Source organism: Vigna angularis, chromosome 4 (assembly GCF_016808095.1).
Source record: "Vigna angularis cultivar LongXiaoDou No.4 chromosome 4, ASM1680809v1, whole genome shotgun sequence".
Lineage (NCBI taxonomy): Eukaryota > Viridiplantae > Streptophyta > Magnoliopsida > Fabales > Fabaceae > Vigna > Vigna angularis.
The window spans coordinates 7,743,444-7,746,383 of NC_068973.1; the positions used below are offsets into that span (position 1 = coordinate 7,743,444).

Here is a 2,940-nt window from a genome sequence, read left to right on the forward strand (position 1 = left end):
AATATTATTTGGCGAGAGAGTGGATACATTTGAAGGTGAGTTGATTGTTTTCTTTAAGAAATTTAGAGATGAGTAAAAATATATTTGAAAGTAAAGTCTGTAAAATTAGGTAGGATTTAAATTATGTGACAAATAAAAAATGGTTTAATTACTAGAAATTAAAAATTATCAAAATGTTTTTAGTAGTAAAAATAATATAAAATGATAATTGTTAATAATATATATAATTGTAAAAATTATTATACCTAATCCAAGCTCGTGTAACGTACTGAAACTTGAAACTGAATAAAGGACCTTAGAAACCACATAAGTAGTATTTGGAATTGAATAATACAGGGTGTATTCAAAACACCTTTGTGGAACATAATAGGGGTTGTAATCGAATACAACCTATGTGAAATCCAATGCGTTGTCTCGTAACTGAATATATGTCCTTGGGGAATCAGCTCGTAGTGTTTTGTGGTGAGGACTTGGAATTAGATAAAGTCTTTGTGGACATTTGGTCCTTTCAAAGCAAATCCAAGCTAAGATGCGATGATTCAAAATCTCTACAATCCCTCAAATCCGTTCTGGTACTCGTTTTTAAATCAGCCAAAACGAACGCGATAAATCTTGTAATCATTCCTACCGAATTATCATGAATAGAACATTTAATGCAAAAGAATATAATGTAAATAAAAAGATAATCATGTCAATTAGGATCTACATTAATACAAACACAACATGTATATAACTGAAAATATTACTAAAATAAAATTCAAGAATTTCAATATTAAAAAAATTACCGAAACAACATATTTTATGATAAAAATTTAAATTCTTTATAAAAATAAATTAACATGTAAAAAAAATTTATATCCAAAAGATTAAGCTTTGACAAGGATAGTTCGTTGATATCAAGATTACTAGATAAGGGATAAATCATGTCCCTACCCACAATTTCTTATCATAGGCTAGTATATATAGCCCTTCACCAAAGCATTGAACTCACCATCTCTTTCACAAGCTGCTTCTCTGAAAATAACAAACATTTGTTTCTGTCATATTTCTATAATCGTTTACTCTCTGAAAATACAAGGTAAACTTTTTGTATGTGCATTTACAATTCATACCACAAATAATTCATCAATCATATGATCATATGCAAATTTCTTCTATATATAAATAAGACTTGCATGTTTCAACCTACGTAACATCAACTATGAACTCCAATGACAGAGTATGCTATCAATAACATCACAGATCCCTATCCAAACAATACTTTCACAAATTTCTTTGCATGATACAACGTAGGAGAAAAAAGAATATTAAATTGTCAAATACAGCCTCTCTAACATATGTTCTATTATTAGTAAATATTTATTGTTGAGTTTCACTTCTTATTTAGTATTTTAAGTTACAAAGTATGTATCAGTGTTTCTTGTTAGCACGTGATCGTAGTTGAACACAAGCACATGAAGTTGTGGTATGTCTCTTTTCTGACTTAAACAAGAAATCATTAAAACTAATTTAACAGGAAACATGAGCTGGTCTGGAGGAGATTGGATGTGTGGTGCTTGCCAGCACATAAATTTCAAGAAGAGAGATTCATGCCAAACTTGTGGGTACCCTAAATTTGGAGGTCCTGATCCAACAACTTACAGATACAACTGGACTGAAACCTTGGCAGGGGACTGGTATTGCACTTCTATGAACTGTGGAGCTCACAACTATGCCAGTAGATCAAGCTGCTACAGATGTGGTGCATTGAAAGATGGTTATTCTTGCAGATTTGGGGGAAACATTGACCCCTGTGGAGGATATGCTTCTGATTGTCCTCCTGGGTGGAAAACTGGTGACTGGATTTGCAGTAGGTTAGTTCACATTATCATCCTGTAATTTTGTTCTAACTATGAGAAACTGAGCAGTGTAGTTTAAAACATGCAAGTTTACACACTAAAGCTACATTTCAAGAATTGAATGCTTTTTTCTTTCACTTTAGTAGGTAAAACATTGAAAAAGGAGAGTATTTGAACCATAAGCCCGCAACAATAATTGAGAAAGAATCATACAAATGGCGGTCATTGTTCAAAATAAAATGACTCATTTAACATGAAAGAATCGGGAAAAAAAAATTGACCTCTATTTTCTTGTGTATCAGAATTGGCTGTGGAGTCCATAACTATGCCAGCAGAACAGAATGTTTCAAGTGCAAAACACCCAGAAATTTTGGTGAGGATGATAAGTTTAACTCTAATGTAGTTTTCTTTGTAATTATTTGAAAGCTTTAGCTCCATATGACACGTTTATTACTTCTATTTCAGGTGACGCCGACTGAGAGGGGAAATTTGAACCACCGCTAACTTCACATCTTTCTTTCTTATGAAAACTTGTTTTCCCTAATTAAGGCCTAGAGTAATCATGGACAAAGGTCCTTTTATAGAGTGACGGCCAAGCTTTTGAAAGGGTTTCCTTTCGTTGTTGTTTACTCCTAGATGTTTTTGACAAGAAAGTTATATTTTCCTTTCATTATAGTTTTATTGTTAAACAATATCATATTAGAACAATATCATATTAGAACAATGATAGGGTGACATATTTTTACATTCATTTGACATATAATACAAGAATAAAATAATCATAAAAGAGTGAATTTTTGTATTTTTTCAAAAAAAAAGAAATTAACGAGTAAGAAAGAATAATGTCAAATGAATATAAAATATTTATGTGTTCAAAGTATCATTTTTCATCATCTTTAAAATCTATAAAGTATCATTTTTCATCATCTTTAAAATCTATAAAGCTCATGGACCAATACCTACACAAATACGAGATTGACATGGATAATATACCACGTATATATATATATATATATATATATATATATATATATATATATATATATATATATATATATATATATATATATATATATATATATATATGACAAATTAACGGAAA

General features: G+C 30.2%; 1 protein-coding gene across 1 annotated transcript; it reads left to right on the top strand.

Moving 5' to 3' along the window:
• Positions 1–969: 969 nt before the first annotated feature.
• On the top strand, positions 970–2,564 carry LOC108331324 (uncharacterized). Its single transcript, XM_017565979.2, has 4 exons — positions 970–1,078; positions 1,517–1,853; positions 2,141–2,211; positions 2,304–2,564. Exons 2-4 carry the CDS (start codon positions 1,522–1,524, stop codon positions 2,315–2,317), a joined length of 417 nt encoding a protein of 138 aa, XP_017421468.1. The 5' UTR covers positions 970–1,078; positions 1,517–1,521; the 3' UTR covers positions 2,318–2,564.
• The last annotated feature ends 376 nt before the right edge of the window (positions 2,565–2,940 follow it).

What these genes read in the sequence shown, in the direction of transcription:
- LOC108331324 (XM_017565979.2), top strand. Translation starts at nt 1,522, where the DNA reads ATGAGCTGGTCTGGAGGAGATTGGATGTGTGGTGCTTGCCAGCACATA. An exon ending in GGTGACTGGATTTGCAGTAG is followed by an intron (nt 1,854 to 2,140) that starts GTTAGTTCACAT and finishes CTTGTGTATCAG; the next exon opens with AATTGGCTGTGGAGTCCATA.